The sequence below is a fragment of the Anolis sagrei genome, chromosome 4 (genome assembly GCF_037176765.1).
Source record: "Anolis sagrei isolate rAnoSag1 chromosome 4, rAnoSag1.mat, whole genome shotgun sequence".
Lineage (NCBI taxonomy): Eukaryota > Metazoa > Chordata > Lepidosauria > Squamata > Dactyloidae > Anolis > Anolis sagrei.
In genome coordinates this window covers 210,698,366-210,726,059 of record NC_090024.1, presented here as the reverse complement: position 1 = coordinate 210,726,059, position 27,694 = coordinate 210,698,366, and the positions used below count along the sequence as shown (strand labels likewise).

General features: G+C 38.2%; 1 protein-coding gene across 1 annotated transcript in view; it reads left to right on the top strand.

Annotated features, from left to right (window-relative positions):
• The window catches only part of PIGU (phosphatidylinositol glycan anchor biosynthesis class U), a 37,773-nt gene that overhangs the window by 1,409 nt on the left and 8,670 nt on the right, over positions 1–27,694 (top strand). The window contains exons 2-11 of the mRNA XM_067468145.1: positions 4,291–4,355; positions 5,113–5,172; positions 6,785–6,847; positions 8,123–8,232; positions 10,162–10,262; positions 12,158–12,255; positions 13,245–13,399; positions 14,400–14,543; positions 19,150–19,274; positions 22,978–23,120. Of these exons, the coding sequence (XP_067324246.1) occupies positions 4,291–4,355; positions 5,113–5,172; positions 6,785–6,847; positions 8,123–8,232; positions 10,162–10,262; positions 12,158–12,255; positions 13,245–13,399; positions 14,400–14,543; positions 19,150–19,274; positions 22,978–23,120 (1,064 nt within the window). The remainder of the gene's footprint in view (positions 1–4,290; positions 4,356–5,112; positions 5,173–6,784; positions 6,848–8,122; positions 8,233–10,161; positions 10,263–12,157; positions 12,256–13,244; positions 13,400–14,399; positions 14,544–19,149; positions 19,275–22,977; positions 23,121–27,694) is intronic.

Below are 27,694 nucleotides of genomic sequence, written 5' to 3'. Positions count from 1 at the left end.
GCCCGAAAAAACCTACAACAACCCAGTGATTCCGGCCATGAAAGCCTTCGACGATCCATACTTCGTTTTTTAACACGATTGTGAGGTCAGGAGTATTGTGCTCCAAAACTCTGTCTGTCTGAATTTGGAAGTCCCAGAGTAGCTTGACATGTTCATTCTCTGTAACTTTTTTCAGCTTGTGATCCCACCAGTTCTTTGTGGCAGGCAGGTGGTATTTGTGGCACAAGTTCCAATGAATCATCTGAGCATCTGTGTTATGCCTCTGCTTGTAGTCTGTCTGCGCAATCTTCTTGCAGCAGCTGAAGATTATTATTATTATTATTTGATACATAACAAGATTAGTATACAGCGAACAAGATCACTACGCTGGCTTTTATATTTTATCACACGTCAGACAATTCCTAAGTGTCTATAACTGTGTGATGTATTGGCAAATAATGCATGCAGATCAGAGTAGGGTGGCGTTTTGCAGATGGTAATTTTGTCAGCGTCGATTGTGTTTAAGTGCAGGCCAAAATCGTTGTCTTCTCCTCTTCTTCTTCTTCTTCTTATTTGAAACACAACAATATGAGTCCACAGCAGACACTCTGCTGGCTGTTGAATTGGATCACACATCGAACACTTCCCAGGTGTCTAGGACTGTGTGATGTATCGGCGAATAATGCGTGAAGATCCCAGTAAGGTGGTCTCCTGCAGCTGGCAGATGGTAATTTTGTCAGCACCTATTGTGTTTAAGTGCAGGCCAAGGTCTTTAGGCACTGCACCCAGTGTGCCAATCACCACTGGGACCACCTTGACTGGCTTGTGCCAGAGTCTTTGCAGTTTGATCTTTAAATCCTCATATCGTGTCAGCTTTTCCAGATGTTTCTGTTCAATCCAGCTGACAACTGGGATTGCAACATCGACAATCCATACTTTGTTTTTTAATATGATCATGATGTCAGTAGTATTGTGCTCCAAAACTCTGTATGTCTGAATTCAGAAGTCCCAGAGTAGCTTGACATGTTCATTCTCCATAACTTTTTCCAGCTTGTGATCCTTTGTGGCAGGCAGATGGTATTTGTGGCACAAGATCCAATGAATCATCTGAGCAACTGTGTTATGCCTCTGCTTGTAGTCTGTCTGCGCAATCTTTTTGCAGTAGATGAAGATTATTATTATTATTATTATTATTATTATTATTATTATTATTTGATACATAGCAAGATTAGTATACAGCAAACAAGATCACTATGCTGGCTTTTATATTTTATCACACGTCAGACAATTCCCAAGTGTCTATAACTGTGTGATGTATTGGCAAATAATGCATGCAAGTGCAGGCCAAAGTCATCATCGTTGTCGTCGTCGTTGTCGTCGTCTTCTTCTTCTTCTTCTTCTTCTTCTTCTTATTATTATTATTATTATTATTATTATTATTTGAAACACAACAAGATGAGTCCACAGCAAACAAGATCACTCTGCTGGCTGTTGTATTGGATCACACGTCGGACACTTCCCAGGTGTCTAGGACTGTGTGATGTGTCGGTGAATAATGCGTGCAGATCCCAGTAAGGTGGCCTTTTGCAGCTGGCAGATGGTAATTTTGCCAGCACTGATTATATTTAAGTGCAGGCCAAAGTCTTTAGGCACTGCACCCAGTGTGGCGATCACCACTGGGACCACCTTGACTGGCTTATGCCAGAGTCTTTGCAGTTCGATCTTTAAATCCTCATATTGTGTCAGCTTTTCCAGTTGCTTCTCTTCAATCCTGCTGTCGCCTGGGATTGCAACATCAACAAACAATGTTTTGTTTTTTAACACGATCGTGAGGTCAGGAGTCTTGTGCTCCAAAACTTTTGTCAGTCTGAATTCGGAAGTCCCAGAGTAGTTTGACGTCGGACAATTCCCAAGTGTCTAGAACTGTGTGATGTATTGTCAAATAATGTGTGCAGATCTGTGTAGGGTGGCCTTTTGCAGATGGTAATTTTGTCAGCTGTGATTGTGTCTAATTGCAGGCCAAAGTCTATTATTATTATTATTATTATTATTATTATTATTATTATTATTATTATTAGAAACACAACAAGATGAGTCCACAGTGGACAAGATCACTCTGCTGGCTGTTGTATTGGATCGCACGTCGGAGACTTCACAAGTGTCTAGGACTGTGTGATGTATCAGCGAATGATGTGTGCAGATCCCAGTAACTTGGCCTTCTGCAGCTGGCAGATGGTTATCTTGTCAGCGCCAATTGTTTTTAAGTGCAGGCCAAGGTCTTTAGGCAGTGCACCCAGTGTGCCAATCACCACTGGGACCACCTTTACTGGCTTGTGCCAGAGTCGTCTTCTCCTTCTCCTTCTCCTTCTCCTTCTCCTTCTCCTTCTCCTTCTCCTTCTCCTTCTCCTTCTCCTCCTCCTCCTCCTCCTTCCCCTTCCCCTTCTCCTTCTTCCCAAAGTGGCTTGACGTAACAAAATTAGCACAACATTTAAAATATACAAATATTAAGACAGAATGAAATATAACCAGTATTAACAGATTTACAGTTTAAACCATCCAAACATATTTGATGCATATTCAAAGCTAAAACCATAGCACCCCCTGACTAGATCTTAAATGCCTTCATCTTTAAAAGCCTGAATAGAAAGGTTTTAGGCAGCCCCTGGGAAGACAGCAGAGAGGGGGCCAATCTGGCTTCCCTGGGCAGGGAGTTCCGGAGTGAAGGGGCAGCCAATGAGACAGAAGGCCTGCTCTCTCGTTCTCACAAACCGTGCTTGGAATAATAGTAATAGTGGTAGTAGTAGTAATAATAATAATAAGTTTTTATTTATTGCATCCTCTTCTCGTTGCTCAGTCTAACAATTTGGATACAGATTAGACCATAAATTGACACTGGAATATATTAGTGGTGGGAAACTCCACCTTTTAGATTTATCCTCTCATTCAAGGATACAGAACTATATAACTCTCTCAGAAAAACTAATAGCTTCATTATACTAGAGCATGGGTCCACTTTAAATTGGGTTTCTGCCTCCTGTAGAATTCTGGGATTTGTAGTTTAGTGAGTCCCAGGATCTGTTTAGCTGAGCACTTTAAAGACCCCTCCCTAAACTACAAGCTCCAGAATTCTGCAGGAGGGGGAAACCTGATTTAACATGGATCCATGCTCTGTAATGAGGTTCTTTGTTGGTGTGAATGTTCCTTATTTGAAATGCCTGACATCAGAAGTGTTTTGGGCTTTAGGGTGAGCTAAACTGCAGAACTAATGCAGTTTGACACCATTGAATTGCTGAGGCTCAATGTTATGGAATCATGAGAGTTGTAACTTTACAAGGTTTTTAACTTCTACCAAAGAGTGCTGGTGTCTCATCAAACCACAACTCCCAAGATTCCTGAGCATTTCGTTATGGCAGATAAAGTGATTTCAAACTGCACCTGTTCTACAGTGCAGATGCACCCTCAGATTTTGGAATGCCCACATACATATTTAATGAGATATCTTGAAGATGGGACCCAAGTCAAAACACAAAATTGATTTATGTTTCATATGCACCTCATATACATAGCCTAAAAGTGATTTTATTCACGTTTTTAAATAAGTTTATTCATGAAACAAAGTTTGTGTACCATCAGAAAGCAAAGGTTTCACTATCCTAGATACCTAGATGTGGATGATTTTGGAGTATTTTGGATATGGGAATACGTAATAAGAAATGCTCCATTATTATTATTATCATTATCATCATCACCATAATCATTTGTTGAATGAATGAATGGTTATTACCAGCAGAAAAGGGATCCCGTGTTGAAAACTGAAAAGGAAGTGTTTGGTTCTAGGATACTAAAATCTGTGAGTGATCAAGTTCCATTATATGCAGTGGTATTGTAAAATAGTGGCCGTAATATAAAAATGACAAAGTAAATCCTATGATCGGTCAAATTCAGCTTGGAGAAAAAAAGGCCAAGAGAGAAACACGACAGCAGTCTTTCAAATATAGGAAGGGTCAAATAGAAGAGAGGAAAGACTTACTCTTTACTAGGCCAGTAGTCAAATCCAAATATAAGAATTTGAAGTTTAAAGAGGATAGGTTTTGATCTGAGTACTGGGAGAATTTTTTGATAATTGTGATGGAAGGATTAATTGCATTCACCCCTTTTTTGATATCTTCCCACATAGGATGGCTATCTTTTGTGAATGTTCGAGCTCTGGGTCTCCAAGGAGTGATTTTTCTCTCTGAAAACAATGGACATTCACTCGTGTTTATTCAGTCTTCAGCCTTGGTGTGATTTATTGATTTTTCTCTTTTTCAGTGGTTGAGGGGCTTGCCTTACTTGACTTGGGCGTGTCTCCCTATTCTGGAGATGTCTTTCATGAAGTAAGTATGCAATGCGTCATTTTTTTTATAAATTGAAATGCTTTTTTCATCCTGAAACTCTTGAAGGAGAAATTCTGAAGGGTATAAATCCTTTCCCTACATGATGCTTCAGGGATGAATGTAATGGGATCCCCATAGGGGTCAAGAGAATCCTATTTCTACCTCCCTGTAGTTGCTATGTGCACATATTTGTACACACAAGTAATGCAGGAGGACTGGGTGGCAAACAGGTCTGTGCACACTTCTGCTATCCCCTTCTCACAAATTAATCTGTATTACATAGGCTCCAACTCAAAGTAATTAATTCCATTGCTGCTGCTTCCATATACTTGTCAGGAATTTGTTGGATTTCCCTTCTTGACTGAGTTTGATTTCCAGCAGTATAAGAGTGGCTGAAATCTCCCATTACTACTATCTGTCTCCTTTTTGAATGTTTGGACCTCTTTGTATGAATGCATCATCCAACATTTCAATCTAAAACTTTTCCTGTGCTTAGCAGCCTATGGAATGAGATATTTATCTTCTCTTGGTAAAATAATTTCCCTAGATATTGCATCTAAATTAGTGCTTTTGAGTATACATTTTAATGTCATACAATGAAAAGGTAATATAACCTTTTGCACAAAGTCTGTAGTGTAGTGTTTGTGTGTGAGGATGGGGGCCATCTTCGGGAAATAAGACTGTTTAAAACATGCAGTTTAATCTGAAAGCATGTTGTGAAGATTAATTGCTTTTTTAAAATCTTTTTCTCCCATAGACTCCACTAATAATATATCTGTTTCACTTCCTGGTTGATTATGCTGAACTAGTATTTATGGTGAGTATGGCTTTAATTTTTATCCATAGCATTATTGCCTTTCTTTCAGAGCTTATTTCTTATTCCCCAGACTATGTAAACTGTAGTTTCCCAGACATATTTACTTATTTTATTACTTCGCTTATATACCGCAATTCTCAGCCTACTGGCGACTCATTGCGGTGTACAACATAGAAAAACAGGTGCAAAATACAACATACAAAAAATAATCCACAATACATCATTATCAAAACATCTCATCAAAAACATCAATATAATTACAAGCCATTCCGAGTCGTCTCATCGTCAAGTTCACAATCCAATACCATTTCTGTTGTTCCATTCCTATGGTGGAGTTACCCGTCATTGCACTACTATTCAAATGCCTTCTCAAACAACCAGGTCTTTAACTTCCTGCGGAATATCAAGAGGGAGGGGGCTAGCCTGATGTCTACGGGAAGGGTGTTCCACAGCCGAGGAGCCACCACCGAGAAGGCCCTATCTCTCGTCCCCGCCAGCCGTGCCTGTGACGCAGGCGGGATCGAGAGTAGGGCCTCCCTGGAAGATCTCAAAGTCCTCGTGGGCTCATAGGCCGAGAGGCGGTCAGTTAGGTATCTTGGGCCGGAACCGTTTACTTGATTCTAATGCTCACCATTTTGGCTAAATTATCTCACAAAAATTAGGGTACACGTTAGTTTTGTGTAATATGGTAACCTTAGTGCTGGGCCAAAGCAAAAGGAAAAGCGACTTCAGGAGAACCTGGAGCTCCTATTTGAGGGACATCATCTCTAATTTAATTTTCATGGCTCAGTGCTATGCAATCCTGGGATTTGTAGTTTGGTGAGGCATCGGTATTCTTTGGCAGAGAAGACTGAAGACCTTGTAAAACTGCAGCCCCCATGACTCCATAACATTGAACCAAGGCAACTGAAGTGGATCAATTTTACATCATAGATGCATCCTAGGAGTTTCTTTTTTTTTTTTTTAACCAAATCCAAATTAAAAAGGAACCTGAGTGGAAAAGCCTGCATCCCTCTTTGAAGGTGAGAGGGTCGGTATATAAAACCTCGAAATAAATAAATAAATAATTTTTTTCTATGCACAAGCAAAGTGCTAGGTTACTATGACTGTGATGCAGCTGTAACATGATTGTATGAAGGGACATTCTCTTTGAAGTTATAAGAAGCTTGATGAATTTGTGTTTTCAAGGTTTTCTGCTTTCTTGGTCCTTGGGAAGTTAATGGACTAATGATAATGCGCATACTATAAATTTTAACCTGAACTGGAAAGGAGCCCTTAGTGGCACAGCCGGTTAAACCGCTGAGCTGCTAATCTTGCTGACCGAAATGTCGGCGGTTTGAATCTGGGAAGCAGGGTGAGCTCCCTTCTGCCAACATAACAGTTGGAAAACATGCAAACGTGCATACATCAATAGGTACCTCTTCGGCAACTAGATTTAATCTCGAGGGGAAACCTTTACCTTTACTAGAAAGGTATCTTTCAATATGATTTTATCTACAGTGTTTTTAGGCAGAATGCCAGTAAGTTGCCTACAATAGCCTTTATATCAATGATGCATTGTGATATTTTATATTTTCAACTGTTTTGTTATTGTTGGTGATCTTTTCTTCAGATAACAGACATGCTGACTGCTGTAGCCCTCTATTTGGCCATTCAGGACTACAACAAAGTGCTGGTAAGCAAGCAAGAGGGCATCTTGGGTTCAGTTTTTGTTAGCATTTATGAAAGTTTATTTTCTATGTACTGTCTTCTCCTTCCTGGCTTTCAATTCTAATAGAGTGTTTTCTATTTCTAGTATTTTAGATGATGGTTTATTCCATTTGCTTTATGACTTGTTCATTTGCTATAGATGAATACCTGTTTCTGTATAGTGAATATTACTATTCTGGTTTTTTTAAAGTAGTTATAGCACATTATTTCACATTTAAAGAACATTGAAGCAAAATATCACAAACAAACAAAAATGGGAAATGGGGAATAAAATATTAATTGGTTGGAAGAGAGCAGAATAATATAATTGGATTGGTCCATGGACACCATATCTTTTGTTTGCTGAATTTTCATCCATATGCATTTTTGTAACCTAAGAGAAGAGTGAGATTATGGAACAGATACTTGTACAGTACCCTAACTTTGGGCACATTTACACAGGCCATGTGAGTCAATCGGGATAAATGGACTCGATTGCGACCACACCATACAGAAGGCCTACTTGCTGTAACACACGAGAAGGCCACTCAGCGTCGCCTTGTTCCTCATTAAGAAAAGTCACAGGATGCTCTGGAGCTTCTGCCATTTTGGTCCCGTGTAAATAATTATGCCATTTCATATTTGGGAAGCGATTGCAGCTGTTCACTCCTGTTCAGTTAGGCTTGATAGTGCAAATCTACTTTTTTACATCATTTAAAATTTTTATGGGGATATTTTTCAGGTTGTATTTGGGCACATTGATTGATCTAGTTTTCTTCTTTAGCTTTGCTCTAATTTTGATATTAGCAGTTTTTGATCTGCTCCTGGTCTTGTTTTGTAATGAGAATGGAGAACTACTCCATCTTCTGCTTCCAATTATGTTGTCTATTTGATTTCTGTATTGGCCATCAAACAATGTCCATGTATATAGTAACTTCTTTGGTTGCTTGAAGAATAATGTTTCTGTGCGTTTTTAGGTATATGTTGTATTGTTTTTAGTGTTTTAAAGTCACCTTGTACCTCTTTTTAGAGAGATAATGGAAGATATAATTAATGTAAAATATATGTTTTCAATGAACAAATTGTTGGTCTTGATTTAGTGTGCTCACTCTTGGTGAAACTTGCAAGTGGATTTAGGCCAGGAATGTATCTGTCTGAATATAGTCCAAAATAGTACTTTCTGTAGGCAGCATGCTGATAGGTAGGGCACATGAACCTAGGCATTGTTCATTGACCTCTATTATTGTATCTTTTTCTCCAGTTTAAAAAGCAAAAGCTACTAATAGAATTGAATAAATATGCACCTGATGCAACTGAACTTATCCAGACTCCCATGGAAATGTACTATATTCCTCTCAAGGTAGCACTGTTGTAAGTATTGTTGTCAGCATATTCAAGTTTGAAACACAGAATGTTTACCTTTACTGTTTTTATTGACTTAGCGAAATAAAAGCGGAATACTGTTTACGCTGCACTTTTCAGTCATGGAAGAATCCCCATTTTTTTCAACTATAAGCAAAAATGTCCCTATCAAACATTCATAGAGCAGTTCCACCATTTTGTCTGGTGAGCCTCAGTGTCAGAAGCTGGGCCAAAAAAGGGAAAAGATGGAAAATGAGCATTTCTGAGTCTCAGCCTCTTCTTTGCCTTTGATCTTTTCTTCTTTGTAATGAACTCCTATCTATTTGGAACCATTTATTTATTTATTATTTATTTACTTTACTTCTATACCGCTGTTCTCCGCCCGGAGGCGACTCACAGCGGTTCACAAGACACAGGACACAGCAAAATTCAATGCACCAATATAAAACAGTTAATATCCTAATCTAATACACAGTTAGTACACAATTACTATAATAACCAGTCATTAGCGTCTCATCACTAAAAAAAAAATGATCCAGATTCGTCATCTATTGATACCATACTCCCCTTTCCTTGGCTGGATCCCAAATATCTCTGAATTTGTTTTCAGATCTGGTGCACATCTAAAGCCTGGTCTGGTCAGACAATGAAATCAATTTTCCATGTCCAGATTTTCCCTTCTTAGATTCAGAACATCCTTCCTTAGTCCCACTTTGCTATTGAATATACTCAACAGTCAGCAGGCCATCCCATTCCCCTCACTCCCAGTTTTCCTATTCTGTGACTGCTAAATATACTCAGTACTCATGGGTTTGAAGGAAGCAGGGTTGTCCAATCTGGCTTTTCAGAATTAGGGTTTTTTATATTTATGTGAACCTCATACCTCTCCTGTTTCTCATTGGCCTCAATCTGGCTGCATACCTCTTGTCACACATCCCTAAATGAATTATTAGGTGAAATAATAGGCAAGTGGGCTGTCTAAACTCTGAGAACGATAATAATACCTTTCGATTTTTATTAAGTTGTAGGACTCACTGAGTTTTGTGAGGCTTACATTTCAAAATAAGTGTATATTTGTGGAATGGGTGAAGTTTAGCCCTCTAGCCATTGTTGTATTGCAATTTCCATCAGCTCTAGCCAGCACATAGCTAATAGTGAGAGATAATGGGAGTTGCTATCTGACAGGTTCTAGATTGTTACGTTGATATATAAAACTGTTGCCTTAATAAATTGGGATTAGAAAATAGATGGAAAAAGGAATAAAACTAGTATTCAGATTCATTCTTTCTTCAAAATCACGTTCTTTAATTTTATTACACATAATTGGTTTGCCAGTAATTCTCCTTCCCAGAATCAGTACATCTTCACTCTTCTGAGCTCATCCTGTGCCAAACCATGTTTATACAAAAGGCAGCACCCATTCTTTCTCCTTCAAAATAAGGTTATACTTAAATGTTTCTCTTTCCTTCTTCAACTCCTGTAATTGTCTTTTGCTATGCTGAGAAATAATGAAATTTGTTTGCAAGAGTGAAATTTATATTGGCAGATCCCCAAAAATGCCATTTCAGTTTAAAGTCTGAGATGATAAGGCATCAAAATGAGATGACAGAATTGTGATTGCCTGGCATTCTTCATTCCTCAGCTTCTGCTGCAAATTTATTTTATACAGGATTATTAATGAACAAGGTACTTAATAGAGTAAGATGTGAAAAAATACAATTATCTCCTCTAAGCAAATGGTTATCCATTTGTTGTTGAAAATGGCAGCAAGACATGGATGTGCACAAGTATAATTACTTTACTCAGGGTCTGTGTCCGCTGAAGATGAAAATTAATAGGAAATTCTGATGGCTGAGGTGTGTCCGAAGGGAAATGTGAAAGGAAAGAGAGTGAGCGGGCATTCTGAAATTTTGACTTTGGATGTCTTTTCTTTTTCAGTTATCTTTTAAATCCATACACTGTGATGTCTTGTGTTGCAAAGTCCACTTGTGCTATCAACAATGCTGTAATTGCATTCTTCATTTTGGCAACAATAAAAGGTAATTTGCTCGAGAAATGTATCTCCTTTTGTTTCTCCTATGTAACAACTGAGTACAAGAAGGTTTGTAACTGAGATGTCAGACCAACTAGACCAAATTCGTTTGTGGTTCTGAAAGTACAGTATATTGGCTCTGTAGGTTTCAGGTGTTCTTTGTGATCTTGGCTAAATAATAGAAGGGAATTTGAGAGGCTTTTCCGAGCCTAGGCTTCTGCTTTCTACAGTATTGTAGGTGCTCATTAATGCTATCTTAAAATACAGCCACACGGGGTAAAAAATTAAGTCTGCTGAGAAAAAGTACATCAAAAGCAGTCTACAGTTCAGCAAAGACACCTAGCTGCACAAGATCATCACATTCAATGTAGTTGAATTGGAACTCAGCTGGCTTTCCATCAGCTATTTCATATCCAAACTAATGTTTCTGCCAAAATACTGAATGATTTCGAAGGTGCAATATTTAAATATTCCCATTAAAAGCATTGGCCTGAATCCAACATCATGCTAGTGACATCTTGCCAGGATGATGGGGCTTTCTTACCCCTCCTTCATGCAGCCATTTACATAGCCCAAAAACCTCTTTGAATGGGATTTCCAGCCTTTCAGAGCATTTTTTCATGGGAAGACTGTTTGAGAGAGGAAGAAAATCCACAACTATCACCTATGACAAAAACATTTCCTGTCAGGAGAACATCCTCACTTAATTCCATGTTAATGTCTGATACATGTTATAGATATGTAGGGTTAGTTTAATAACTCTTTTAAATATAATTATGTATTAATTATACGGCCTGGCACGACTTTTAAAAATATAAATTATTCTGGTGCTTTTTATATTGTAGAGGGTGAACTACTTATTCCATTAATTTTTATTAATAAAAAAGTCACTGCAGCATCACCTTTTTGTTACATGTTCACCTGCTCTTACCGAAATACCATAGTTGTTGGTTTTGACTAAAATTTGTTGGGAAGTTTAAACACATCCTTGGAATTTATAAGACTGAGGTTGCAAACAAGCCACATGTCCATTTCCTTTTAGATTAAACCTATTTATTGGATCTTGGAGGAAAAAGCAAGATGCCTTGAAAGACTGAGCACCTCTTCATGTTCATAGAGAGCTTTACTGATATTAATGATGCTATGTTCACTAAGATCAACATTGTGGGTTTGGGGCTCTAATATATAGAAACAGCGCTGGCTCTGGTCCAGACACTGAGCCTGGACCAGTGCTTGGCAGCCGTGATGGACTGGATGAGGGCTAACAACCTGAAGCATAATCCAGACAAGACAGGTCCTACTGGTCATCACAAAGCCAGTTGGGGTATAGGATAGCAACTTGTGCTTTACAGGGTTACACTCGCCCTGAGGACACAGGTACGCATTCTGGGGATCCTCCTGGATTCAGTGCTGATGCTTGATGCCCAGGTGTTAGTGGTGACCGGGAAGGCCTTCGCACAATTAAAGCTTGTGCACCAGCTGTTACCGTACCTCAAGAAGCCTGATCTATTAAAGCAGCTCCACTGGCTGCCGATAAGTTTCCGGTCCCAATTCAAAGCCCTAAATGGTTTGGGCCCCGCCTATCTTCATGATTGTATTTTCCCCTATGAACCTTTTGTCCCATATGTAAGCCGCCCGAGTCTCTTCGGGAAGATGGTGATGGGGGTATATGAATAAAGTTATTATTAAAATAAAATGTGCTTTTTCCTTATTGAAAACCAGTTTTCAGATATAGCAGTAATTTTTGTGTCTGCCCAAAGTAGTCCTGAGTATTTAAGGACATTAAATTCCTCAAGGTTGTCTTTTGTGCTGATCAGAAACATCTATTTTAAAATCCTGTTTAGATATGTAACATCTTAGAGTTACTATATGTTACATTGATATTGATTTCTTGTTTTGTAGGTAGTGCCTTCTTAAGTGCCATATTTCTCGCTGTAGCAACATACCAATCCTTGTACCCACTCACTTTGTTTGCACCAGCCCTTCTGTATTTATTACAGGTAAATATTCTAGAGAATTTTAAAAAAATCTTCCTTGTAATATATTTCTTATCTATCAGTTTAAAAAAGGCTAGCAAATATGAATTGACTTATACTGCAGTGGTAGGGCTATTAGCAGTTTGTAAAGCTGGCAGCTGGTAGTCAGATGGTTAGAATCGGAAAGCAGGCTATCTTCACTGAAACACAGCATTTTTTTCTTTTTTGATCAACTTCACTGAGCAAATTATGAAACACTAACCTTTTGGCTCTGCTAATCTCTTAATTTGTTAGGAGGCATTTGATGGCAGGCCTGTCCCTTGAATCCTCCAAGACCAGGAAAAAACTGTATTTTTGCAAATATTTCATTTTGCTTGCCTCTTTGGGAGAAAGGCAAGTTGTGGTTGCTGACAGTATCTAGTTTGTCCTTATGTGAATGTTAATCTGAGTCATTCAGGAAGTCAAATGCTGATGGAATCTTTAATTATTCATGTATCACATATCCCTCTAAGGACAGAGAACCATGGACTGATACTAACAGTGGATCAGCCCTCTGCTGGTCCTGTAGAAAACAAGTATATTCCACTTTCATTAACTCATTTTGACATTTGTTACTGAAATACAAGTGTTTTCTCAATTATGAATCAACTTAATTGAGAACATTAAATAAGAAATATAAGTCAATTTCAAATTTGAACTTGGGTTCCATCTCCAAAATATCTCATATTATATATACACACATACATACACACACACACACACACACACACACACACAAGTATTCCAAAATCCAGATTCATAGTCCTATCTCTTAGCTATAGAATACATTAATTTCCAAGTTTTACATTTATATGCCTCTTGTCTCGATTAATGCACTGTCCTTTGACTTCTCTTAACAATACCAAAAGTAAAGAAGCCAAATCTTAAAAATAAGGACATCTCATACCAGTGAAATCATGAGATATAAGAAATTGTGACATTTCCGAAACTGACTCTATTTTTTTCTCCTCTAGCGGCAGTTCATACCAGTGAAAATGAAAAACAAAGACTTCTGGCTCTATACCATACAGTATACAGGACTGTATTTGGGAAGTCTGATTGTAATTATTTGCCTGTCATTCTTCCTTCTCAACTCTTGGGATTTTATTCCATCTGTTTATGGTTTCATGTGAGTAGAAGCTATTTGTCTGCATTAGTTCTATCTGGCATATAAATCAGTAGTGTCTTTCCTAAACTGTTAGGTCATAATACAAAACCAGAGAATAATTACAGTAAACCAAATCAAGCTCTCGTGTTCAGCAGAAGCTTAGATATATTTGTATATTATCTAAAACTGTATTGAAATTTTAAATATAAATTTCATACAGTAATATTTGGATAAGATGTTTATAGATGTGATTAATATCGTAGAGGTTGTGGACAGATAGTGCATTATATAATGCAAAACAATTTGGGTAGCTTTTTCTTAAAAGAATATTTCGGCATCTAGCAAGTAACCTCAGCTGATGCGATATTTTGCTATAGAATCAGGGTTTGAACTACATTATTTGATTGATGTCTTTGCATTCCCCTGTGCTTCCTTACACATGTTTCTTAAAATAATATGAGAATAATAATAATAATAATAATAATAATAAATCTTTATGTATTTCACGCTTTTCTCCTCACGGAACCCAAAGCAGCTTACAATGTATTAAAATCATGTAAACAACAATCCATATGCATTAATAATAAGTATAAAACATAAAATAAGCAGTTTAAAACAACAAAAATATGCCTTCACATTCTTGTGGCATAAAAATATGCCAAAAGCCACACAATTTTGAAATATTTCAAACTGAATACATAGTGCAGAAGATTGATGAAAGTGAAGATATGCAACCAGTTAAATGAATTATGTTCTATATGCATAGTTGTTATTTACCTAACCTTAGGCAATGCTATCTGCTCCTTGAATTTGCTTTTAAGACCAATAGATGTCAGTGTTTTCCCACAGGAGTACATTTGGAGTTGAATTTGAGCTGTAAATGCCTAACTGGGAGAGGCAACTGAGTCACTGAGAAAATCAATTTCTCGTTGTGCCTTTTAAATATTATGTTGTATACAAATCATTTCTGAGTCTGCTATATGACCATTCAGTAACTGTGACATTCTTTTGTCAATTCCAGACTTTCTGTTCCAGACCTGACTCCCAATGTTGGCCTCTTTTGGTACTTTTTTGCTGAAATGTTTGAGCACTTCAGCCTCTTTTTTGTATGCGTGTTTCAGATCAATGTCTTCTTCTACACCATTCCCCTGGCAGTGAAACTAAAGTAAGTGAATGATTTATTCATTGCCGAGTGTGAAAGAAAGCCTATTCTACAGTAGAAAAAGCAGAGATAGAAACCAATGAGGTTTTTTTTGAGGCAGACAATTTGTTTTGTGTAGTTGACCCTTTGTACTCCAGAAAAAAAGAGGAAAGGTTCTATATCCTAAAAATATAGCCACTGTTATTTCCAATTTAGGAGAAGAACATTTGTTGTGAACCTTTAAAAAATTGGATGTGGATTTGCACAAAGACCAAACACTATTGGGTATTAGCAAATAATTTTCTACCCCAATAACAAAAAAAGTCACTGGGGGAAATGTCTGCCAGAGAAGGGGTATTTCCCTCAACAGATAAGCCAGGCTTTGTCACTTAGGTTCTGCAATAGCTCTTGCAAAGACATTTTACAATACATGATAAACTATCTAATAGTTGTCTTATCTGATGCTCTGCTTTAGAAGTAACAACAAATAGGTTTATCTCTTATTCTGTTGCATAGTGAGAAAGTCCTTGGTTGGCAGACCTTCTGCAATTTCTATGCTGAGGGGAAAGTGGCTGCCTCACATTTTATCCTGAGTAGAAATGTTAACCAAGCTGGGTGCTCACGTAACCAAGCCACATGCCCAATAGTACATCATAATGCCTTGGCTTGGTCCTTCCAAGCAGCATTTTCTGCTTTGCTACCTATTAATAGAGAGAGAAGTTCCTCAACTGAGCATTCTCATTGGTTATTCTGAGATGAGCCCCCAGTGGTACAATGGGTTAAACCTTGTGTCGGCAGGACTGTTGAGCAACAGATCAGTGGGCGAATCTGGGGAGAGTGGGTTGAGCTCCCTCTGTCAGTTCCAGCTCCCCATATGGGAACATGAGAGAAGCCTCCTACAAGGATGGTAAAACATCAAATCATCCAGGCATCTCCTGGGCAACATCCTTGCAGACGGCCAATTCTTTCACACCAGAAGTGACTTGCAGTTTCTCATGTTGCTCCTGACACACACAATAAATTCTGAGATCATGGTCCACCCACAAAGCAGGGTGAGCTATTTTTGTCCCAGTATAATATGTACATTGTAAAGAACAAAATTTAAGGTACTAAATGTCTTATCTGTCAGGATGAGATTATAGCAAACTGACCTATGGCCATCTTTCACTCATAAGTGACCTAAGGGTATATGTTCTGGCTCAGCAAGATGACATTTTGTGAAGCAGAATAATTGATCCTGTTTGCTACTGAATATAAAGGCTGGTTCCATGTGAAGTGCAACAATTTCTATGCAGTCTTACTATATTGGGGGTTTCCGAAAGATGAAGTATTTTGGCCACATAATGAGAAATCAGGAAAGCTTGGGGAAGATAATGCTGCTGGGGAAAAAGGAAGGAAAAAAGGAAGAGGGGCCGACCAAAGTCAAGATGGATGGATGGTGACTGGCTTGACTCTGAAGGAGCTGGGGGTGGCCACGACCGACGGAGCTCTGCCATGGGCTGGTTCATAAGTTCACGAAGAGTTGGAAATGATTGAATGAATGAGCAACAATAAAATTTGGGGATTGCCTGTAGTTTGTTTCCTGTGCGCTGGAATGAACACTTATGAGATGTTTACTTTAAAAAGATGAGTCAAGAGCTCCTGATATTTCCAAGAATTGTTGGTTCATTTTAATACTTCATTCCTTGAACATGACAATAAATCCAAAGAATTTCAAGGAAGTACTGATTGCATATAAGTGAAAGAAGACAATGTTGCAAAAGCAACTAGTTTTTATTTATAGTTTTAAGTTCCTCCAATTCATCCAAGAGAATCAGTTTGTCCTTCTTTGTTTGTCAAGTTCTGTCTCCTCCTCCCTTTTCTTTTTCCTATTTCTAAAATAAGAGAAGCTATAAAAAGATCTTATTATCACATGTAAATAAGGTGCTGCTGCTGAGGAGCTTTGTACTCTGCCTCTAGGATGTCAGGAACACAAATTTATCTAGCCATTCAGGACAAGTAGAACCAAAACAACCAGAAAGTGGCTTAAAATTAAGGTTTGGGGTTTTCTTATGGAAAAGAACAGCGTTTCCACTATCTAGGAGCAAGAACATAGAATTTTCTCCCTTGGTAATATTCAAGAAAATACAATATAATTCCCTTTAGCAGTGTTGTGGGTAGGCAACAGCTACTTCAGTAGGGACTGAATGGACCTTAAAACAAATTTACCTGCCTTAACACATGTCTCCCACGCAGAAGTAGCAAGGTCTAGGGTATTTTTTACTTATGTATCAGTATAGAGGAGTCTGTACTCCACATTATTATTGATCTGTTAATTTTGAGTCTTAGCTGATCCATTTCAGTCTTTCTTCTTAGCTGGAACCATGCCACATTGTGTACATTCCACATGCATGGGAAGCTAAGAATAGTATGGTAGGGACTCATGTGATACTCTGCTGTGATTTCAGTGTAGTGACATCTCCATAATGCCACTCTCCTTGAAGGTAGCACACTTGGTCTCTTTCAGGCCACATTTTTACTTTCCAGCAACTGATCAACCTGTTCATGCCAAGATGTTTCATGAGGTTGTTTTTGTTTTTGCTGTTTACTTCCTGCCTCTCCCTCTCGTAACATTGCAACATACGCTATAAGACCAGCTTCATGTACATTGCAACATACGCTATAAGACCACTTCTTTGAAAGGAATATGGCTGCAAAGGGGTATGACTCCATTTCTAGGTGTCATTTTTGCTCTGTCATAATAACAGGTCAGTCAACTTCCAGCTGTTTTTTTCAGTACACGGAAAGGAAACACATGTACTTGGTCAGTGAAGCTTATTGGGTAACCTTAGGGAAGTTATGGTCTTTGAGTCTGGATCTACACTGTCCAATAATGCAGTTTGAACTGCACTATATGGTCAGTGTAGATCCAAATAATGTAGCTTGAACTGCACTGAACTGAATTATAACGGTTCAAAATGCATTGTTTGGCTGAGTTGATCCAGTCTCACATTTACCTAGTCAGTGGTTTGTATGCAAGGCTAAAATGGAGATAGCTTCATGGGAGTTTCTTGATTGAGGATGGAAAACAAATACTGTGGGTGTTGGTATTTGATTCCTGAACCCTTGTGGATACCAAAATATATGTTGGTATAATAAAACGGTGTTCCTTATATAATACATATGTCAAATGCAAGGCCTGCGGACTGAATGCAGACCCCATGGCATTTCATGTGTCCCATGAAATGTCAGGGCAACATAGTTACATTTATACAGTCTTACAATTCCAAATGGCCCTTTGTGGGCAATCATAAAGCGGATGTGGTCCTCAGTGAAAATGAGTTCAACACCCCGTTATATAAAACAGAAATGCTTTTGAGATTTTTGATAAAATATTTTCAAGCCATGGATGGTTGAATTTGTGGATACAAAATCTGAATAAGGGGGAATGGTTGTATAACATATGCACTAGAAATGAGGCCACATTTAGTGTCATTCGGCCAATCCCACTGCTTTAGTACCTTTGTTTCAGATATCAGTTGTTCAACCAGACAAAAGACAGTGGGTCTTTTGATGCTGTTTTCTGCACCTTTTCCATCTCTATATTATTCCTATTTATATATGGAGACTATCTAAATATAGCCACAGTGTAAATTTGTAGAAAGGCGTTATGGTTCTGGGATGTTTCTTTTCTTTTCTAATGTTCCCCAACAAAGCATTTTTTTTCAAAACTACCAGAAAGCTGTCATTTTTATATCTACTATACTTTCAAGATGTTTTTGCTTGTTGTTATCTATCAGCTCCAACCTCATAGGTATATGTGTAGAAGCTGGGATTTTTCTCCTTGGTCTGTATCAGTTTATACTTGCTTGTACTAACCTGCATTTGTCATTTTGTTGTTGACTCCCCCAATCTGAGAGAGTCTTTTGAATCTGTGTACTGTCCTATTTTTACTTCAACCGCTCTAAATAATTTAGTATCTGGAACAAATAATGGCATTTTAGCTTTATGACTACCATAAAAATAGTGATTTAAATACGCATAGAAATCGGAACTTCATTTGGAGGGGGTAAACAATCCAAGAGTTTGCATCTTCTCTGAAATACAGGGATATGTGTCCATGAAAACACACACTCTATGGCTGTTGTGTATTTTAGTTATGTTAGGTTGTAATTTAAGTCAGTTTGGTCTGCCATCTCAGGGATAAATGTACTCCATCTCTGTACACCTAAGTGCTTGCCACTAGGTTTCCTTATGGCAAGAAGGAGAAATGGTCTGTTAGGCTTGAGTGAGAGGTATGATGGTAAAATTGTGATAGCAATAAGGCAGAGATTGAGTTCTTAAAGGAGAGATAAGAAGTCATACTTTAAATACGCTTTTATGTTTAAAAAATAATAATCCCAAAACATCCACCTCATTGATTCTGCTGCAACATAACATTCCATAGCAAAGACCTCTGCTGGAGTGGAATATTCAGGCGTAATCCTCAAAATAGTGTAAACTTGTACTAAATGTTTTAGTTTTCCTGAGTTTGTTGCATGGATATGGCCATGACCTAACATTTCTCAAAAAGTTTAATAGGTGAAACCGGTGCTTTCCATAACATGTATCATTATGCAATTGCTTACAGTCTTCTTTGTTACTTTTCTAGGGAGCACCCCATGTTCTTCATGTTTGTTCAGCTTGCCATCATTTCCATCTTCAAGTCCTATCCAACTGTAGGAGATATTGCCCTCTACATGGCTTTCCTTCCACTCTGGAGCCACCTCTATCAATGTAAGTTCCTTGTTTTGAAATCCAGGATATTCACTGCCGGAGAGCTCTAATGTCTTTAAGTCCCCTTCAGTGAAAATAAAGCGAAGGAATAATAATGATGATGATGATGATAATAATAATTCTCAAAAGCAAGCTCAGTGGAGGCAATACCATCAAGGCCATAAACACCTGGGCCATACCTGTCATAAGATATACTGCTGGCATCATTAACTGGATGCAGGCAGAAAAACAAGAAAACTGATGACCATTCATAATTCACTACATCCTTGCAGTGATGTTGACCAGCTCTATCTGCCTAGAAAGAACCTGCTTTAATTTAAGTCAGCAATCAGAAACTTCTCAAAGCACAACAGACAAAGATTCCGTACAAGAAAACTGCACCACAAACCAGAGCTGACAGCTGGCACAACAAAGTATTGCATGGATAGTTCCTTGACAAAATTGAAGGAAAAGTTGATAAGGAGAAAACCTGGTTATGGCTCACGAATGGAACACTGAAGGAGACAGAAGGCCTGATTCTTGCAGCCCAGGACCAAGCCATTAGAACAAATACAATTAAGGCCAGGATTGAAAAATCAGCAGATGACCAAAAATGCAGACTGTGCAAGGAAGCTGATGAAACCATTGATGATATCCTCAGCTGGGATCCCCTTAGCTCAAAGTTGGGGTCCTGAAAAATTTGGCAACAGTCAGAATTTTCTGAATATCAGTGTTTACAGTGGACTCTGCAGAAGATGCTTCAGCTGCACTTCATAAAAAGGAAAAATCAGACTGTTTAGCAACACTGATTTGTTACTGGTAAACATTTGATTTTGATATCTGTTTTATCTACAGGTACAAAAATTATATAAAAATTTCTTAGGCCAAAGGGGATTCTGAGTTGAAAAGTTCACTGATTTAGTGAACCATCACCCAAAAAGTGAGCATTAAATAATGTTAAAATTGGAAGCTTCAAACCACCTAAGGTTCTGAATATGTAGATTTCAAGTAGGAGAAAACTATCGTAAAGCACATGTGTAAGTCTTCCAATCAAATTCTTGGGATCTGAATTTTTTTTTTCATATTGGCTGTCCTCTAAATCAAGCAGGAGCGCTTTTATTGCAGATCAGAAGTCTAGCACATAACCATCACTCTGATTACTTAACTATATCTCTTGCAATTGGCACTTGTTCTTCTTTGGTCTGTATGTTTGTAGATTGCATTTACAGAGGCCAGAGATCCAGCAGATTCACTCTGTCTGTACCGTGAGCTATAGAGTGTTTTTCATTTAATTTCCTGGAGTGAATTGCCTGCAGTGTGCCCAAAACCAGCAAGCTGTGCTGGATTGTGTCAGCCTGTTTCAGTTTAGCTCACTCTTCAGTGGAGCTGGTTTCTGGTACAGCTGGTTTGGGGATTAGAAGAGGAGTTTCTTCTTACATGTAAAAGAAGGAGAATGCCATGTTTAATATGGTACTTGTTACCTGTAATTTATATATTTGACTTAAATGTCTTAAAAAAAATCTCAACCAAGCAGGGCACTTGTTTAAACCTGGAAACTTCTGAAGTAGTTTGATTTTGCACTTCACTGATTAAACAATACCATCCCACAGAAAGTGATTTTTGCATCTAACAAGGGAAATATCCGACCATTCATGAAGAACAGGAGCTGGGCCAGAAGTGCTGCTGCCCTTTTTGTAAATCCACCTGTGGAAAATCAATGAATGTGTGCCCATGTTCCAGTTTTGGAAGAGAAAATTTCAAAATGAAATACCTTGTTCAAATAGTTTTTATTGTACACATAACAAACAATTGTTGTAGGTTTTTTTTTTCTTTGAGATCTTCAGTTATGACATTATTTGGTCATTTTTAGGAAGTACATGAAACATCCTGTATGCCTTTAAGAATTGAATGGATCTATTTTAGACTGTATAGATCCAAGGCATAACCTGCTTTTCTCTCTGAAGACTTTTTGGGATTTTATTTTGTTAAAAGGTCTTTTGTTAGTATCCCTTATTTGAAACGCTTGGAACCAGAAGTGCTCTATATTATTATTATTATTATTATTATTATTATTATTATTATTATTGTTATTTGGATTTTTGTATATTTGTATGGATATAATCAAGATGGATACTAAGTCTGGACACATAATATATTTTTAATATACATCTTATACACATGCAAAACATTATTTTAAATGTGCATAAAATGAAGTTTGTGTACACTGGATCATTTTAGCCACCTATGTGGACAATTTTGACTATTGTAGGATTTTGGATATTGGAATTCTGAATAAGGAGTGCTGTATATACTTGAAGTTAAGTCCCCCTAGGGGTGAGAAAAGCGGTATATAAATGCTGTAAATAATAAATAAGATAAGTTGAGTTTTTTCAGCCCTTTTTTGAACTGAAAAGGTCTCTCTTGGCTTATAATGGGTTCAAGCCATTGCTTGAAATATATGATATATTTCTCTCTCTGCTTCATTTCCCTTGACAGTGTGTTTTCTTTTCCAGTCAAAAGGGAGGGAATGAGGGAAAGGAGATATATTTCATGTCCTCTTTGTTTGTATCGCTCTCTTTCAAACCCACCCAATTTCTTGGCCTTTTTAATGTAACTAAATGTATTAACTTTATATGTGTTTTTTTTGTTCCCTTGGAAGTTTCCCCTTCATATGTTTGCAGATCATTGCAAATCCTATATACATATAGATATCTAGAGATTTCTGTGTACCTGTATATCTGTATCTATATGTATACAATATTTTAATATGAATTTTCCTCTCACATGTTTGCAAGTCTCTGCAAATCCTATATACATACCAAATATATATAGAGAGAGTTACCTATATCTGTATATGTGTGTGTGTATAATTTTATATATGAATTTTCCCCTCTGATATTTGTAAGTCTTTGCAAATCCTATATAGAAAGATGTTTAGATAGATGTATATAAATATAGATATATAGGGCTTGCAAATATTTGCGGGAGGCCAATGTACATATCTAGAGAGAGGATTTGCAAATGTTTCAGGGGAAAATGCATATGTGAAATTAGTATATGGAATTATAGATCTATATATAGCTATGCATTGTTTATATAGGCACTGAATGTTTGCCTGTTACTATGTTGGAAGTTGGCCTGAGTCTCCATGGGGAGATAGGGTGGGATACAAATGAAGTTATATTATTATTATTATTATTATTATTATTATTGGTATCTATTTTATTTTTGAAATTTACCAGTAGCTGCTGCATTTTCCATCCTCGGCTTATACTCGAGTCAATAAGTTTTCCCAGTTTTTTGTGGTAAAATTAGGTGCCTTGGCTTATATTCAGGTCGGCTTATACTCAAGTATATACGGTACTCAACTTGAATGTAAATACTGGAAATAAAGTAATAAAAATACTTTGTTAGAATAGTCATGTTCTGACATTACTGTGCATTTAAATGTAAATTTTATTTTGTACCTGTTTTTAGAAATCTAAGGAGGGAAAGCGGGGAACTATGAAGCTGTGAGATCAGTAGAGAACAAACCTGTCAAAGCTTTCACTTCCCACAGGAATTGCAGTTAATTATTGATTCTAAGGAGAGGAATTTCTTTAGCAGCTGTCTCTGGAACCACCCTCTAAATTAGTATCTGCCACACTATTTCAACTGATATAGCACAAAGCTCATTTGTATATTAGTTAACAAACATTAATTATGCCTCTGCTTTTTGTTACAGTTCTACGGAACGTCTTCATCCTTTCCTGTGTACTCATTGTCTGTTCCCTGCTCTTCCCTGTTTTATGGCATCTCTGGATTTACGCAGGAAGCGCAAACTCAAATTTTTATTATGCCATCACGTTGACATTCAACGTAGGACAGGTTAGTGGAATAATGAAGTGGGTGAGGGTTCCAGTTCTTTGTCAATTAACTGCTGATCTGTACGTGTTTTGTGATGCACAAGCTTACACAAAAATAGCACATTTGCTACTAAATACAGAAATCCACATCCTGGGAATTACAGTGTTCACTGGCAAGCAAAAGGAAAAACCACCAGGTTTTTTAAAGCATCTTTTTTCTTTTTTATTAAAGTACGCTATAATTTTTTCATTTTTTATTTTCACTTATTTCAAAGCATTTTACATAATTCAGTTGTCTTTCTACATCATCTATTCCCAGATCTATACCCCCACCCCACCCCTACCCTACCCCTACCCTACCCCTACCCTACCCCATTATTCACAATACAGCTCTATCAGTTCTATACTACTGCTTATTCTTATTTCATCCATTACATATAATCATTGTCATATGTTTTCTAATTATTCATCCATATTCTTTCTTGATCATTTGGTGTTTTGAATTCACCATTAGTTTTACACATAAAGCTAATTAATATCTTCCTTGTATTATCAAATTGACCTACTTTTTTTTGTGCTAATCTTAGTTTATAAATTATCTTTTTCGAAAGGGCTATAGCCTATACCCTATTTAACAAATTCTGTATTGACAGATTCTCTAGCTTTTTCCAGGTTATGACTATTTTGTGTTTTGCTGCACATAGCATGAATAATGTAAGTTTTCATTATATCGAGAATAGATTACTGCAATGTGCTCTACATGGGGTTGCCTTTGAAGACTGTTCAGAAGCTTCAAATGGTCCAACGGGCAGCAGCCAGATTGCTTACCAGAGTAAGCAATCTGGTGCTCCCAGTGTACAGGGAGCACAGAACTCCCCGGTTACGTCAGCTCCACTGGCTGCCAATCTGCTTCCGAGCACAATTAAAAGTGCTGGCTTAACCTATAAACAGTTCTGGCCCAGCTTACCTATCCCCTATGACCCACTTCAGAGTTTAAGATCATTGGGTGAGGTCCCCCCTCGCAAGCATGACTGGAGGTGATGAGAGACAGGGCCTTCTCATTGGTGGCCCCTCGCCTATTGAACTCCCTCCTCAGGGAAATTAGATCTGTCCCATCCCTCCTGACCTTCAGGGAAAAACTGAAAACATGGCTCTGGAATCAGGCTTTCAGCCAGTAATGGGAGTAGTGCAATATGAGACTACAAATTAATATAATGATGACTCAGTCCAGCACTGGAATATGATTTGGATCATGAGATTTTAATTGATGTTCTAATGCTGTGTTTTTAACATTTTTGTTTATTTCCCGATGTATTAATATGTGGCATTGCCTTTGTAAGGCCGCCCTGAGTCCCCTTTGATGTTGAGAAGGGCGGGATATAAATGTGGTAAATAAAAAATAAATAAATCCTTATTCTTATTTTCAAATACAGACATCATTAGTAGAGCTCCTGAAGTATACTGTTTCTCCCACTATTTGCTTATCCGTGTTTGAACTTCACCCCAGAATCTTTGTACTTTTAGACAAGTTTGCCACATGTGGCTCCAATCCCAGTAAGTAAGTAGGTGTGTATGTGTTTCAGTAGAGAGTGCATTCATTAGTTAAACCTACAGAATGAAAAAGGGAATTAGTAGGTTTGCTATTCAAATGATGCCATAAATAGTTATTTTCTCTGTATCTTAGGAAGTAGAATAAGTAATGCAGTATAAGAAAATACAGTCAAGCACGCTTTGTTTTGTGTAATGAACCTGCAACCTGGGGTGAGTCGCACAGTCTCAGCTCAAGAAAACCCTGTGATAGGTTCACCTTAGGGTCAGCATAGGTCAGAAATGACTTGAAGGCACACAGCAACAAATAATTTATTCTGATTCCCTGGACCAGGCTTTTACAATAAAGACGTTTGATTTGTACTCATGTGTTTTGAACTACAACTCCCAGAAATTCCATCCAGTTTACCAGCTGTTAGGATTTCTGGGACTTGAAAGCTAAAACATCTGGGGACCCACAGGTTGAGAACTACTGCTCTATGCCATTTACATGAAGGACACTGGACAGGGACTTAGTGTATGAGTACAAATAGGTTGAAAACCACTGGCATAGGGTAAAATCCAACCAAGTTGTGCTTACTGTGTTGAATTTCTTGCCTTTCTTCTACAAGGGAAACTAAGAACAAAAACAGAGAAAGGGAACTCATGATCGTGTTGCATACAGTCTACCCAAGAAGCTAATTTAGAGTTTGTGGAGTTAAAGCAGCAGCTGCTTGCTTTGTTGTGGGAAGGATTTTGCCAGCTTCCTAAACCCATCTGTTCTTATCTGGCTCAGTACTCATTAATGTGCAGCTAGTTTTCCAATACTCTTGACTATTAAAAAGCAGGTAATCAGAATTGGGAAGTTTCTGTGTTGATGTGGCAGCAAATCATTGTGGTTTTTTTTTTTTTGTGGGGGGTGCCATTTCACAAGATTAGGATTCCCAGAGCATAAGGTAAACTTTTCTGCTCACAAGGGAACAAGGGATGTGAACTGGAAATAACAGATGTCTGATCTGAGTTGTTATCTTTGTTTATGGCTGTCGGTTGAATACAACAGAGGTGTCAGCATAAGAGAAGCAAAGAATACTGTGCTTAATCAAAAACACCAGTGGAAATGTTGGCTTCTAAATTAGGGCCTGTGTGTGGAGTTACTTCCTTTGTCTGCTTTAATTGTGTATTGCATTACACAAAGCAATTGCTGCTCTAAATTTACTCCTCAGTTCTATTTCTATCTTTTAGCAACAATAATTAAATATGTTCTTAGTGCTAATGTTTAAGAAAGATGATAGCTGCTTGTTGTTGTTCATTCGTTCAGTCGTCTCCGACTCTTCGTGACCTCATGGACCAGCCTACGCCAGAGCTCCCTGTCGGCCGTCACCACCCCCAGCTCCCTCAAGGTCAGTCCAGTCACTTCAAGGATGCCATCCATCCATCTTGCCCTTGGTCGGCCCCTCTTCCTTTTGCCTTCCACTTTCCCCAGCATAATTGTCTTCTCTAGGCTTTCCTGTCTCCTCATGATGTGGCCAAAGTACTTCAACTTTGTCTCTAGTATCTTTCCCTCCAGTGAGCAGTCGGGCTTTATTTCCTGGAGGATGGACTGGTTGGATCTTCTCGCAGTCCAAGGCACTCTCAGAACTTTCCTCCAACACCACAGCTCAAAAGCATCGATCTTCCTTCGCTCAGCCTTCCCTAAGGTCCAGCTCTCACATCCGTAGGTGACTACAGGGAATACCATGGCTTTGACCAGGCGGATCTTTGTTGCCAGTCTGATGTCTCTACTCTTCACTATTTTATCGAGACTGGACATTGCTCTCCTCCCAAGAAGTAAGCGTCTTCTGATTTCCTGGCCACAGTCTGCATCTGCAGTAATCTTTGCACCTAGAAATACAAAGTCTGTCACGGCCTCCACATTTTCTCCCTCTATTTTCCAGTTGTCAATCATTCTTGTTGCCATAATCTTGGTTTTTTTGACGTTTAGCTGCAACCCGGCTTTTGCGCTTTCTTCTTTCACCTTGATTAGAAGGCTCCTCAGCTCCTCCTCGCTTTCGGCCATCAGAGTGGTGTCATCTGCATATCTGAGGTTGTTAATGTTTCTTCCAGCAATTTTCACCCCAGCTTTGCATTCATCCAGCCCCGCACATCGCATGATGTGTTCTGCATACAAGTTAAAAAGGTTGGGTGAGAGTATGCAGCCTTGCCGTACGCCTTTCCCAATCTTGAACCAGTCTGTTGTTCCGTGGTCAGTTCTGACTGTTGCTACTTGGTCCTTGTACAGATTCCTCAGGAGAGAGACAAGGTGGCTTGGGATGCCCATCCCACCAAGAACTTGCCACAATTTATTATGATCCACACAGTCAAAGGCTTTAGAATAGTCAATGAAGCAGAAGTAGATGTTTTTCTGAAACTCCCTGCCTTTCTCCATTATCCAGCGGATATTGGCAATCTGGTCTCTCGTTCCTCTGCCTTTTCTAAACCCAGCTTGAACATCTGGCAACTCTCGCTCCATGTATTGCTGGAGTCTTCCTTGCAGGATCTTGAGCATTACCTTACTGGCATGAGAAATAAGGGCCACTGTACGGAAGTTGGAGCAGTCTTTCGCATTTCCCTTTTTTGGTATAGCTGCTTAGAGAGTTTAATTTGGATTTTCTTCCTAAAGAAATTGGATGGTTCTTTTTAGTAGTAAAAAACTAAAGAATTCTTTTGATAAGTCTCTGTGGTCATCATGTTTCATGCTGTATTGTAAAACGACAGTCATACTTTGAGGTTCTAGTGGATCATTTTCACTGCGCATTCTTGCTTAAAGGAAGATCAGATAAGCTATGTAATAAGGCAACTTATTCTTAGCTCATTCCTCATCTATTATTGAAATTATTTTGCACAAAAGTAAAAAAAAATTGCCATATTTGGACTATCAAGATCTCATAATAATAAACCTAAAATATGAACAGTCTTCAAGGACCAACAAATTTGCACAAGTGGCAAAATTAACCAGGAATTGCAGCGGGTTAAACCACTGAGCTGCTGAACTTGCTGACCAAAAGGTTGGCGGTTCGAATCCGAGGATCA